Below are 10945 nucleotides of genomic sequence, written 5' to 3' on the forward strand. Positions count from 1 at the left end.
CCAAACCAGGGACGAGCCCTTCAAATGCTTCTGTGCCTTTCGCTGCAGATGAGCATCAAACACACTTGCCAGCTACCGAGCGTTAGAACGTGAGTACAGGTGGATATGATTCCCTTGTTCACCTTGGGCAGGAGAATTCACTCAGTCCCAGTCAATGCTTAGAACCCGGTGTCCTTCCTGGGAGAGACGGGGAGACGCTGAACTGAGAGGGACAGAACAAACCCAACGCCCACACCAATCCAGCCTCTGTCCTGCCCATATGACCCCCGCCCTTGTCCCAGGGCAGCTTTTGTGGAAAAGGGAAACATGTCTGTCCCCAGGACAAGCCCTCCAGCCATACTCCACTGCCAGGAACATGCAACCTCAGTGCCTGTGCTGGGTGGGCAGGTCTCTGAGCGGGAGGGGAAGTAGAGTCCCGGAGTTCACCCCTCCTGGGGGCAGGAAGCTCCCACACTCCAGCTAGTTCTGGGAACCTCAGATTCACTTTGAGAGGATGGCAAGAGCTCAGCTTCCTTCATGCAGCCTCTGCCCTGCCCGAGCGGGAGTCCTCGTAGCATGATAGTGACAGTGGTTACAACTGGAAAGTCAGGACTGCTGGCTTTGGCCAGCTCACCTCACCCGTGCCTCAGTTTACCTAGCTGTAGAATGGGGATAAGTCCATGTTTACATGCTGCCATTCCTAGGGCTTCTCAGGTCCTTCAACGAAAGGGGCTGTGCAGTATCATGAGAGTTTGTTGTGAGAAGTATTGATTTGTGACACCTTACCAACGGTCCCGGGAGCCTGTAGAAGACGTGTGTCTCCTGTCAGTCTTCTGTGCCCAGATCTGTGTGTCTGCTGCCCACCCATCCCTGCTGGGCATCACATGGGATTGATGGAAAGCTAGAAGCTATACCCAAATTTTTATTTTTGCCTAATCAACTATACTTTTTTAAGTATACACAAATGAGCAGCCAATTCCTCCCTACCTCAGCCTGGAGCCCAGGAGTTCTCCTCTCCCTTGGGGCAGGTGCCTTAATTGCTGTTTACTCCTACAGCTGGGTAATTAGCACAGAAATGCAGACAGGCCAGTCTCCAGCCTATTTTCTCTCAGTTGCTGCTTCTTCCCTAGTGACTAAGCCAATGCCCCTGGGACTGCCCAGAGCTGGGTTATAACCAGTGCCCAGCCCTGTGCCGGCTCTCGGCGCGGGACGCTGCTGCCGACGCTGGGCTGAGAGAGATGCGGGACGCGGCTGCCTGAGGGGGGTTCCCAGGGAAGACACGTCCCTCTCAGCACTCACAGGTACCAGCTCTGGCTGATTAGTTCACGTGCTCAACAAACCTGGGCAACCTGGGCATGATGAGATAGACAGCGGGTGTCCTGCCTCATTCAGAAACCGTCCAGCGAAGGAGCAACCACACCCGCCCAGCATCTGTTCCACTGTCCATCTTTTCTTAAAGGGAAGAAGTTTTTCTTCAGACATAGGCTGTGTCTAGACTACATGGCTCCGACGATGGAGCCATGTAGATTAGACAGATAGGCAAAGGCAAATGAAGCCGCGATTTAAATGATCGCAGCTTCATTTACATTTACATGGCTGTCGCGCTGAGCCAACAAACAGCTGATCAGCTGTTTGTCCGCTCAGCCCGCTAGTCTGGATGCTCCCCTGCCGACATCAAAGCCCTTTGTCGGCAGCCCCGTTATTCCTCGTGGGATGAGGTTTACCGGGGGCTGCCGACACAGGGCTTTGATGTCGGCAGGGGAGCGTCCAGACTAGCGCGCTGAGCGGACAAACAGCTAATCAGCTGTTTGTCGGCTCAGCGCGGCAGCCATGTAAATGTAAATGAAGCCGCGATCATTTAAATCGCGGCTTCATTTGCCTTTGCCAAAAAAACAAATCTACATGGCTCCGTCGACGGAGCCATGTAGTTTAGACGTACCCATAAAGACATAAGACTGGGTCAGAAAGAAGGTCCATCCAGCCCAGTATCCTGTCTGCCAGCAGTGGCCAATACCAGATGACCAAGAGGGAGGGAACACAACAGGTAATCCTCACAAGATCCCTCCCTTGTCATCCACCTCCAGACAAACAGAGGCCAGGGTCACCATTCCTATCCATCCTAGCTAATAGCCATTGATGGGTCTAACCTCCATGAATCTATCTAGCTCTTTTTTGAACCCCATTAGAGTCCTAGCCTTCACCGCACCCTATCTCATTTTTGTGAACAGGGGCATCTAACAAGGTGTTTCGAGAAGGAGTTTTGAAGGGGAGTTGGAAGGGGGTGCAGTACTCTTGCCATTCTTAAAAACTTTTACAATGAACTAAAACCAAAACTACTTGATTTAAATAAAAACTCTCTCAATAACCTAATTAGCTGTAGGAGAGATGCAGGCAGACGCCCAGAAGCAGAGTGGGGGCTATCCTGTTTATTGCGCTCAGTGTAATAAGTATGATTACCTGCCCTGTGGGCAGATGGCAGATGTGTGCATTCGGTGCAAGGAGCTCGTGGCCCTCAGAGACCGTGTACGGGCTTGGGAGGCCAGGGTGACTGAACTGGAGGAGCTAAGGGAGGCCAAGAGGTACGCAGATGAAGTTTTTTGGGACACTGTAGAATTGACCCACTTCCGGTCAGACAGTCCCTGTGCTGTTAAGGAGGATGAAAGACTCAAGGAAGACAGTCAGCTGGAGCAGAGGGAAATGATCCCGTAGTTGGGACCCTCCTTCCAGAGGATGTTATGGGATCGTCTTGCACTAAGGATACATCTGCAGGGGAGAGGGGGAACTCCAGTCATTAGGAAAAGGCAGGTGTTAATAATGGGGGATTCGATCATTAGAAACATAGATAGCTGGGTTTGTGATGACCGGGAGAACCGTATGATGACTTGCCTGCCTGGTGCGAAGGTGGCAGGTCCCTCGAGACATCTGGATAAACTTATGTGTAGTGCTGAGGAGGAGCCGGTGGTCGTGGTACATGCAGGTACCAATGACATTGGAAAGGGTAGGAGAGAGGCCAAATTTAGGCTGGTAGGAAAGAGATTGAAATCCAGGACCTCTATTGTGGCGTTCTCTGAAATGCTTCCAGTTCCACACGCAGGGCTGGGTAGGCAGGCAGAGTTTCAGTATCAATGTGTATGAGACGATGGTGTAAGGAGGAGGGGTTTACATTTACTAAGCACTGGGGACACTTTTGAGATAGAGGAAACCTACACAGGAAGGACGGGCTCCACCTAAACCAAAGTGGAACCAGACTGCTGGCACTTACCATTAAAAAAGTCGTACAGCAGTTTTTAAACTAAGGGCTGGGGGAAAGCCAGACAGAGACATCCCTTAAGGAGGGTTTACTAATAGAGATTCCCTCTGTTCTAGTCAGGAGGAGAGGATGGAAGATGATAAACTATGGGTCAGAACTGATGAGACACAATCAAATGAAAAAGAGTCTAACACATCAGAAAATGGCAGACAGATAAACAGTGACAAATTATTAAAGTGCTTATACACAAACACTAGAAGTCTAAATAATAAGATGGGTGAACTAGAGTGCCTAGTTTTAAAGTAGGATATCGATATAATAGGCATCGCGGAAACTTGGTGGAATGAGGACAATCAATGGGACACAGTCATACCGGGGTGCAAAACATATCGGAAGGACAGAGCAGGTCATGCTGGTGGGAGAGTGGCACTAAACACTAAAGAAACTATAGAATCAAATGAAGTAAAAATCTTACATGAGCCAAAATGTTCCATAAAATCTCTATGGATAGTAATTCCATGCTCCAATAATAAGAATATATCGGTAGGGATATATTATCAACCACCTGATCAGGACAGTGATAGTGACTATGAAATGCTAAGGCTGATTAGAGAGGCTATCAAAATAAAAAATGCAATAATACTGGGGGAATTCAACTATCCCCATATTGACTGAGATACATCATCTCAGGATGGGATGTAGAGATAAAATTTCTTGAAAGCTTAAAAGACTGCTTCTTAGAGCAGCTGGTTCTGGAACCCACAAGGGGAGAGGCTATTCTTGATTTAGTCCTAAGTGGGGCGCAGGATCTGGTTCAAAAGGTAAATATAACTGGACCACTTGGAAATAGTGACCATAATGTAATAAAAATTAACATCCCTGTGGCGGGAAAAACACCTCAGCAACCCAGCACTGTGGCATTTAATCTCAGAAAATGAGGAAGTTAGTTTAACAGAAATTAAAAGCTACAAAAGTGAAATACTTGCAAGCTGCATGGACACTTTTCAAAGACACCATAAAAGAGGCCCAACTCAGATGTATACCCCAAATTGAAAAACACTGTAGGAGAACCAAAAAAGTGCCACCGTGGCTTAACAACCATGTAAAAGAAGCAGTGAGAGATAAAAAGATATATTTTAAAAATGGAACTCAAATCCTCATGAGGGAAATAGAAAGGAGCATAAACTTTGTCAAATTAAGTGTAAAAATACAGTTGAAAAGCCATAAAGGGGTTTGAAGAACAGCTAGCCAGAAACTCAAAAAGTAATAGCAAAATGTTTTTTAAGTACATCAGAAGCAGGAAGCCTGCTTAAAAAAAACAGTAGGGCCCTTAGACAATTAAGATGTTACAGGAGCCCTCAAAGATGTTAAAGTCATTGCAGAGAAACTTAATTAATTCTTTGCTTCAGTCTTCACGGCTGAGGAAGTTAGGGAGATTCCCAAACCGGAGACAATCTTTTTAGGTGACAAATCTGAGGAATAGTTCCAAATTGAGGTGCCATTGGAGGAGATTTTGGAACAAACTGATAAACTTAACAGTAACAAGTCACCGGGACCAGATGGCATTCACCCAAGAGTTCTGAAACAACTCAAATGTGAAATTGCGGAACTATTAACTTGGTGTGTGACCTATCCTTTAAATCAGTTTCCGTACCTAATGACTGGAAGATAGCTTATGTGACACCTATATTTTAAAAGGGCACTAGAGATCATCCTGACAATTACAGAATGGTAAGTCTAATGTCAGTAATAGACAAATTAATTGAAACTATAGTAAAGAATAATAAGGGATGCAGTCTAGACATAGTTCCCTAGCTTAGTATCCATGGATCACATTGGCCCTTTTGGTCATGGTATCGCACAGGGAGCCCACAATGAGTGAGGACCCGTAACACCGATTCAGGGTCCCTGGGTTCCATAACCTGGTGCCCTGGTCGGTGGGTCTGTCCTGCCTTCCCTGTTCTGAGCAGGTAACTTTGCATTTCTCTTTATTCAGCCCTTCTGTTTGCCTGGTTCCCACTCACCAAATGCTCCAGATCAATCCGTGCCTGCCCTGGACTCCTCATTGTCACCCCTCTGCCGGCCTTTGGGTCATGCACAAGCTTTATCTGTAGTGAGTTTCATATTACATTCTATTTCTCACCCATTACAAAGATAGCTTCCCCAATTATCACCCCTATGTCACTACCTCACAGAAACTTACCTTCCCCCTCACCCCCAATCTGTTCTAAAATTTGATTTGTCAATTTCACATGCATGCGCTTTTTTTTTTATTGTATCACTTCGGTATCTATGGTTGTGCCGATTTTCTTCCCCATATTGATCTGAGGAAGTGGGTCTGGCTCACGAAAGCTCATCACCTAATAAACCATCTTGTGAGTCTTTAAAGTGCTACATAGTCCTGTGTTTTGTTTCAGCTCCACCAAACTAACATGGCTGCATCTCTATCACTATTTACATCCGGATCCTTGATGAAAACAGTGACTAGCATCAGGCCCAGAACTGAGCCCTGCCGATCCCCCCTGGAAACAACCCCATTCGCTGGCAATTGCCCATTGACAATGGCTTTCGGAGATCTGTCCGTCAGTCAGAGTTTAGTCCATGTTACAGCTCTTGAGTGTTGTATGTTGTGTCTCATATTAACATTGCGTCTCCTTCCAGGCATTTGTACTGCAACCATAACGCAGACTCTGGGCTCAAAGAAATCGGGGAACATGCAGGAGACACCGATCTTCCTCAGAATCGGACACCTTCTCCCGTACCCCATGTCAATGTCCAACACAACTGACTTCACCAACCCTACCATCTTCATCCTGCTGGGCATTCCTGGCGCGGAGACGGCCCATGTCTGGATCTCCATCCCCTTCTGTGCCATGTATGCCATGGCCCTCCTGGGGAACTTCACCATCCTCTTCATTGTGAAGACAGAGCCGAGCCTCCATGAGCCCATGTACTATTTCCTCTGCATGCTGGCCATCACCGACCTAGTCCTGTCCACGTCCATCCTGCCCAAAATGTTGAGCATCTTCTGGTTCAATTCCAGAGAGATCAATTTCAATGCCTGCCTTACCCAGATGTACTTTGTGCTCTGCTTCTCAGTGATAGAGTCCGGGATCTTTGTGGCCATGGCGTTGGATCGCTACGTGGCCATCTGTGATCCCCTGAGACATTCCACCATCCTGACAAGCCCCATTGTGCTCAAGATTGCTCTGGCCGTGGTGCTGCGCAGCGCCATTCTCACCCTGCCCTTCCCATGCCTGGCGAGTCAATGGCCCTATTGCCGAACCAACATAATTCCTGAGACGTTCTGCTCCAACGCAGGTCTGGTGAACCTGGCCTGTGCTGACACCCGTGTCAATAGTTACTACGGCCTGTTTATGCTTTTCGGTGTAAATGGTCTGGATGCGATTTTCATTGTTTTGACCTACACCCAGATCCTCAGGGCCATCTTCAGACTCCCTACGAAGGAAGCCCGACGCAAGACTTTTGGGACTTGTAGCTCCCACCTCTGTGCCATCTCAGCCTTTTACATCCCAGGTCTCTTCTCTTCCCTTGTGCTCCGTTTTGCACAAAACGTGCCTTTGCATTTCCACGTTCTCATTGCCAATGTGTGCCTGTCATTGACCCACATGCTACACCCCATCATCTATGGGGTGAGGACCAAACAGATCCGGGAACGATTCTTCCAGCTTATCAGTCATAAAGTCGCCTAAAGTTTTCTCCAATGGTACTTGAAGAAGGGGGGGTGGGCCTCTCTACTAAAGGGAACATACAGAGGAATTCGGCCTCCAGACCTTCAATACCACAAAATGTGGTTGAGCTCTCTGCAGAGGTAGCTGGTGACATGGTGCTTGGCCCTCTCACCATCTACACAGAGGAAAAATATTGCTTATATTTTCTTTTTCAGGGCAGTTTATATTACCCAGAGCTCTGTCCTTTTATTTTGTCTCTGCTGAGGCCTGATTGGCTACTTCTAGTTCCCACCGAAGGGGGTGGTTCACTGGTCAGTTCGTGGCTCTGATGCTCATAACGTGGAGGATCTGCTGAGACCATTGCTGAGTGGTTCCCAACGTGCTGGTTGTTGTGTGGCTGTCGCTGCGCATGCAGGGGATGTGTTTAGAGACCTATTCACACTGGCTCCAGGGGCTCTTCCTTGCGTGGTAAGAGCTCGTGTTGAGCAGAGACCCTCTGAGCTGTGTGACTGGGCAAGCGTCTTGCAAGTGCCGGGCACAGCATTAGCAGAGCCGTGTGCATCTGGCAACTTGAGGGTAGGTGCCTTTCCCTCGCTACCTTTGAACCCCTGGCCAGATGCTTCTGGACCCCTGCTGCTGGCTGTGCGGGAAGGGTGATATTTAGGTGTCCTCTCCCCTCCTCATCCCCCATCCATGCACCCCAGCTCTACAGAGGGGAGGGGCAGGGCTCAGGAGCAGGAAGGGGATGCCTTTAGTAAGGCATTTGATACGGTCTCGCATGATATTCTTATTGATAAACTAGCCAAATATAACTTAGATAGGGCCACGATAAGGTGGGTGCATAATTGGCTGGATAACCGTAGTCAGAGAGTTGTTGTTAATGGTTCTAAATCCTGCTGGAAAGGGATAACAAGTGGAGTTCCTCAAGGGTCTGTTTTGGGACCCGTACTGTTCAATATCTTCATCAATGATGTAGATATTGGGATAGAGAGTACGCTTATTAAGTTTGCAGATGATACCAAACTGGGTGGGGTTGCGACTTCTTTGGAGGATAGGGACATAATTCAAAATGACCTTAGCAAGTTAGAGAAATGGTCAGAGGTAAACAGGATGAGGTTTAATAAAGAGAAATGCAAAGTGCTCCACTTAGGAAGGAACAATCAGTTCCATACATACAAGATGGGAAGTGACTGTCTAGGAAGGAGCATGGCGGAAAGGGATCTAGGGGTCATAGTGGACCACAAGTTGAATATGAGCCAACAGTGTGATGCTGTTGCAAAAAAAGCAAATATGATTCTAGGTTGTATCAACAGGTGTGTTGTAAGCAAAACTCGTGAAGTCATTCTGCCGCTCTACTCTGCACTAGTTAGGCCTCAGCTGGAGTACTGTGTCCAGTTCTGGGCGCCACATTTCAAGAAAGATGTGGAGAAATTGGAAAGGGTACAGAGAAGAGCGACAAGAATGATTAAAGGTTTAGAGAACATGACCTATGAAGCCAGGCTTCATGAACTGGGCTTGTTTAGTTTGGAAAAAAGAAGATTAAGGGGGGACATGATAGCGGTTTTCAAATATCTAAAAGGGTGTCACAAGGAGGAAGGAGAAAATTTGTTCCTCTTGGTTTCTGAGGACAGGATAAGGAGTAATGGGCTTAAAGTGCAGCAGGGGAGGTTTAGATTGGACATTAGGAAAAAATTCCTAAGTGTCAGGGTGGTCAAATATTGGAATAAATTGCCAAGGGAGGTGGTGGAATCTCCCTCTCTGGAGATATTTAAGAACAGGTTAGATAGACATCTGTCAGGGATGGTGTAGACGGAGCTTGATCCTGCCTTGAGGGCGGGGGGCTGGACTCGATGACCTCTCGAGGTCCCTTCCAGTCCTATGATTCTATGATTCTATGATGCCGGTCACTGCTGGGATCTGAACGAGGCTTCAGACTGGGTGTACCTGGGCCTGAAGGGACAGTGCACGGTCCTCAACCACTCCCCATGCATCCAGCACACCCATACTCAGTGTCAGTGACACACACATGGATTCTGCATGTGTGTGTCTGTGTGTGTGTGACACACAGACACACACAGTGCCAGTCGTACATGGACACACACTCTGTCTCTGTCGTACTCAGCTCCCAACACATGCTAGTGTGTTATAGGTGTCGTTCTCACTTCTCCATGCTTCTGCAATGCCCAGAAATGCTCCCTAATTGCCTCCTCAAAGGCAATTATTGTAGCTTTTTAGCTGCTCTGAATATACAAAATTTTCATTTTTCTCTCATTTCAAATGTACTTCTTTCTGTAATGAGTTATAAGATTTCTATCGTAACCTGGCGGGTGCAATAATCCCTGTGGTTACTTAGGTATATGTATACTTTAATGCTAGTGCACATCTGTGCATTATCTCTATATTTGTGCACACCACAAAATTCATTCTGCACATGGACGGAAAAATAGAAGGAACTGCTGATTTTGTAGGCTATGTAGTTATTTAAAGTGAATTGTATTAGGCCAGAATCAAAGAACTAGATGAGACCCCGAGATGTCATCAAGTCCAGTCCCCTGCACTCATGGCAGGACCAAGCACCGTTTAGATGTGTTATACCAGCGTGCCTTCACCTCTGGTAGCAACAGGTTTCAGCTTCACAGAGTGAGCAGCATCTCTGCTGCTTGCTTCAAATACAGCCTCAAGGAAGTTCTAGTGTTCTATGAAGACATTCAGATGAAAGTAGCTTCCACACCTGGTTTTCTCAGGACAAGGTCTCATGTATTTTGGGTTTTATTAAAGTTATGATTTCCCAAGGGCTTAGAAATTCCATACACACCTCTGTGCCAGTTACAAATACAGTCACACTCCCGCCATTTAATAGTGCGATACGTCTTTCCTGGCTTGAGTCCCAGCAGAGGCATGGTTCCTGCTGGAATCTTGCAGAGGGAGCTTTATTTTCCTGTTCTGGGCACCCCCTTCTTCTACTCTGATTCTGTCTGCACCTACACTCTGTGCCTATCTACATCAGTGTCTGCCCCTCTTCTGTTATTGGTCTGTGCTCCCTGGAAACTCACAAAACGAGAACTTTCTCTTGGCTGGGTAAATTGCCTTTATACTCATGACCAGTGATGCGCACGCAGCCTGTGTCCTTTAATGAAGACACGTGTCTGAGACTGATGAGCTTTTATGAGACCTTTATGATGTAATATTGACCTTCATGGTAATTTTCAGCAATATTATCATTTAGCTCCACTTTTCCCATAATCGTAGGGTATTGGGTTACTTTTCAGTCATGTATGTCATCGTTTCTTGTCTCCAAGGCCTACAGTAGCTAAACCAACGTCTTGCAGACTCAACCCTGAGGTTCTTGAGATACAACTTCTGTCACTCATGTCTAGTGCTTGGTTCCTCGAAATACTAATCTGTCCTACGCTACCCTAACCCCACAATGTAAACCTTAATAACGTGCAGTGAGACTATAGAATATAACATAATGATTAGTCATCCCATCACACAATAAATTAGTAAAGAACTAACAGGCTTAGTGCATCACATTCTCCACATCCCCCTGGACTACACTTTGGATAGGCCACCTCCTACCTACACACAGGCCCCTTGAGCACCCATGCAGCAGCACCCATGAGTGCCCCGGGAAAGAGAGAGCCCAGCTGTGGCAGGGATGGAGGTGGAGAAGATCCAGAGAGTGATGGGAGAGGAGTACAGAAGCCAGGGGCAAGCTGTGACATAGGAAAGTCCCATGACCTCATGTGATTTGGTACTTGGCAGGCAGACATGAGGGATGTCAATGCATAGGCAACTACACAATTAACCAATAAACATGGGCTTATCTGTTAATACTGTCCACTACATGCAATAAGTAACAGTTAATTCGAGGGAAGGGTTTTGGATCGGACTACCGCATCTACACGTGGCAAGTTAAATCGGGCGACCGGCAACTGACATTTTAAAATGGTGACTGGCCACGAATATGCTAATCAAGTCCGAGATATTTAAATCCCGCGCTTCATTAACATCTTCGGTATGC

The 10945-nt window shown here is 47.1% G+C and overlaps 1 protein-coding gene across 1 annotated transcript; it reads left to right on the forward strand.

Annotated features, from left to right (window-relative positions):
* The first annotated feature begins 5994 nt into the window (after positions 1-5994).
* LOC102455704 (olfactory receptor 52R1-like) lies at positions 5995-6942 on the forward strand. The gene has a single exon (XM_025181697.2). The coding sequence runs from the start codon at positions 5995-5997 to the stop codon at positions 6940-6942; it is 948 nt and encodes a 315-aa protein (XP_025037482.2).
* Positions 6943-10945: the final 4003 nt, after the last annotated feature.

The sequence above is a fragment of the Pelodiscus sinensis genome, chromosome 1 (assembly GCF_049634645.1).
Source record: "Pelodiscus sinensis isolate JC-2024 chromosome 1, ASM4963464v1, whole genome shotgun sequence".
NCBI classification, from domain to species: Eukaryota; Metazoa; Chordata; order Testudines; family Trionychidae; genus Pelodiscus; species Pelodiscus sinensis.